This window comes from Dinoponera quadriceps, unplaced genomic scaffold, assembly GCF_001313825.1.
Source record: "Dinoponera quadriceps isolate SergipeBrazil2010 unplaced genomic scaffold, ASM131382v1 scaffold7464, whole genome shotgun sequence".
Classification (NCBI taxonomy): Eukaryota; Metazoa; Arthropoda; class Insecta; order Hymenoptera; family Formicidae; genus Dinoponera; species Dinoponera quadriceps.
In genome coordinates this window covers 1-3,000 of record NW_014561320.1, presented here as the reverse complement: position 1 = coordinate 3,000, position 3,000 = coordinate 1, and the positions used below count along the sequence as shown (strand labels likewise).

At 37.1% G+C, this 3,000-nt stretch overlaps 1 protein-coding gene across 1 annotated transcript; it reads right to left on the bottom strand.

The window, feature by feature from the left end:
* Positions 1 to 1,732: 1,732 nt before the first annotated feature.
* LOC106750973 (piggyBac transposable element-derived protein 3-like) lies at positions 1,733 to 2,260 on the bottom strand. The gene has a single exon (XM_014631696.1). It carries the CDS (start codon positions 2,258 to 2,260, stop codon positions 1,733 to 1,735), a length of 528 nt encoding a protein of 175 aa, XP_014487182.1.
* Between the last annotated feature and the right edge of the window lie 740 nt (positions 2,261 to 3,000).

Here is a 3,000-nt window from a genome sequence, read left to right as displayed (position 1 = left end):
ACCGAGAAGGAAGAGAGCGAGCCGGGGTCGTGACACGACCGCAGGGACGCTTCGAAAATAAAAACCGATCGCGCTACGGAACACGTGGTTGGCCGGCGAGGCCGCGTGACACTCTCGTGGTTCCGGTAGTGCGCGCGACGCGCCGGAAAGGCCGGGTGACGCCGAGGCCGGTCCGAAGACTGGGAGCGGTTGCAGATCTTGCTTCCTCATGCGCACGGCCGCTCTGGGCGGTGGCGCCGCCGGTAACGGCGGGCGAAGCTCGACCGCCACATATATATATATATGTATATATATATACCAGGTGTAGAAGTTTGAAACCGGAAATTTTTTGTAAAAATTACACGTCTGTTGTTTGAAAATAATAAAAAATACTTTATTCAAAATAATGTCCATTGCTATTTATACATTTTTCCCACCTCTCCGGCAGTTTATGAATGCCACATTAAAAAAACATTTCTTCTTTTGAAACGAACCAGCTATCGAGCCATTTTCATACATTTTCATACGAATTGAAGCGTTCTTCAGCGAGAACGTGTCCCATTGATGCGAATAGATAATAATTGGACGGAGCCAAGTCTGGAGAATAAGCCGCATGCGTTAGTATTACCCAACTGAACGCCTCGATCGTTTCCCTCACCCGTTTTGCTGTGTGTGATGGGGCATTATCATGGAGCAANAAAAAAACATTTCTTCTTTTGAAGCGAACCAGCTATTATGCCATTTTCGTACATTTTTATATGAATTGAAGCGTTGTTCAGAAAGAGCGTGTCCAATTGATGCGATTAGATGATAATCGGACGGAGCCAAGTCTGGAGAATAAGACGCATGAGTTAGTATTTCCCAACTGAACGCCTCGATCGTTTCCCTCACCCGTTTTGCTGTGTGTGATGGGGCATTATCATGGAGCAAAATGACTTTGTGTTGCTTTTTTCCATATTCCGGTCCGTTTTTCACGCAATTTAAATCGATCATTTGCTGTTGATAGCAATCAATGTTAACGGTTTCACCAGGTTTTAGTAGCTCATAATAGATTACACCCTTCTGATCCCACCAAACACAGAGCATTGTCTTCTTTCCAAAGCGATTTGGTCTTGCAGTGGATGTCGATGGTTCGCCTGGATTCACCCATAATTTCTGACGCTTAGGATTCTCAAAATATATCCATTTTTCATCACCTGTCATGATACGATGGACTTTCTTTTGTATTTGTCGAGTAGCATTTTACAAGTGGTTTTTCGATTTTCTTGCTGTCTTTTATTCAGTTAATGCGGAACCTATTTTCCCACTTTCTGAATCTTTCCCATGGCTTTCAAACGAATTGAGACAGCTTTCTGCGTCACATTCAATTTATCCGCGAGTTATTGTTGAGTTTGAATACATATATAATAAATTGTTAATCGACTAATTTCATAATATGATTTGAGCATGTCTGCTTTATCTACGCATCCCATGTGATTGTTATAATCTTTGGCCATTTTTGGATTTGAAACTATTTTCAAAGTACCGTCTTTTTGTCTCCTATTCACTTCTGATACAACTGATCGGTCATGAGTTAGTTGTTTGACAAAAAATGTACTGGCATCTTATCAATCCATTTTAGCCATCGAACTCCCGTAAATGAAGTACGAAATTCATTATCTCCAGGAGACATACTTTTATCAACTTTCTGGATTTTTGGTAAATTTTTTCTGTCTTTTCTTATCGTACCACATGCTAGAATTCCATCAGACAGTTACGATGACATCAAATCTACTGTTGTGAAGAAATTACCGAAGAAAATACGGTAATGCTTTTCCACTAAAGCATGACTCAAATCTTTTACTACTCTATCCCCTAGACAATTTTCGGATTGATTTCGTGTTTTTCCTGTATATATTTGAAATTCGCAGATATAACCATAGTCGTCAGCTCTCACCCAAACTTTGTAACCCCTTTTTATTGGCTTCATTGGCATGTATTGCTTGATGGACGACCTGCCTTTAAACTTGATCATACTTTCATCAATCGATTGATCTCTATTTGGGTTATAAAACATAGTATAAGTTTCTGAGAGAATATTCAGGTGAGGTGCAACTTTGTATAATTTGTTATACTGTGGTTCATTTCTTTTAGGTTCTTTGCTTGCGTCATTCAAATGTAGATGTAAGAGTAAAAAGGAAAATCTCTTCACACTCATGATAGAACCAATATAAGAATCATTTAGTTGTGCGTTTGTAGACCAGTAATCACGATATGATGGTAATCTTTTCACACCCATCATTATGTTTATTCCTAGAAACTTTTATATTTCTTCACTAGTAAGAGTCAAAATTTTTAATTTTTTTCTGATTGCAGTAAAGATTTGATTGTTCAACAATCCTGCGTATGTTTTGTTCTGAGAATGAACATAAAAAAACTTCTCCCGGTTTTGTAATATTTTCTGGGAATTTTTTGGGCCACAGTGTTCACAGAATGGTGGATCAAAATAGCTTCTTTTTTTATTTTCCCAAATTCCATCCATTTCATCAAGACGAACTTGCAAAGGAGTGTCATCTTCCTTATCACTTTCATTAGAGTCTGCAATTTCCTCCATTCTGTTGTTAGAAATTTCAGACGATCCATTTGAAAAATTTTCTTCGTTTGACGAGAAGTCATCTTCACTATCCTCAATATCATCATACGATTCATTGTCACTCGGAATTTTTATTTCTTCAAAAAGTTCGTTACTTATTTTATTATTTTTTTGCACTATTTACCAAAATCTAAACTTGAATACTGTATTGACTTATAATTTTGGAATTTTGATTTTTCTACTAATTATAACAATAAAGGTATGCTAGAGGAAAATGTTTTCAATAAATTCGCGAAAAAAGAGGGGTTTTTCAATTTTAGTGTTTTTGAAAAAATTAGAAAGTTATTTGTGTTACTGAAATAGCTCTTCCAACAAAATACCTACAACTTACCCACAGTAATAAAAAAAAGTAATTTTATTTGGAAAATAGTTCATAAAAACTAATAATG

What these genes read in the sequence shown, in the direction of transcription:
- LOC106750973 (XM_014631696.1), bottom strand. Translation starts at nt 2,260, where the DNA reads ATGATGGGTGTGAAAAGATTACCATCATATCGTGATTACTGGTCTACA.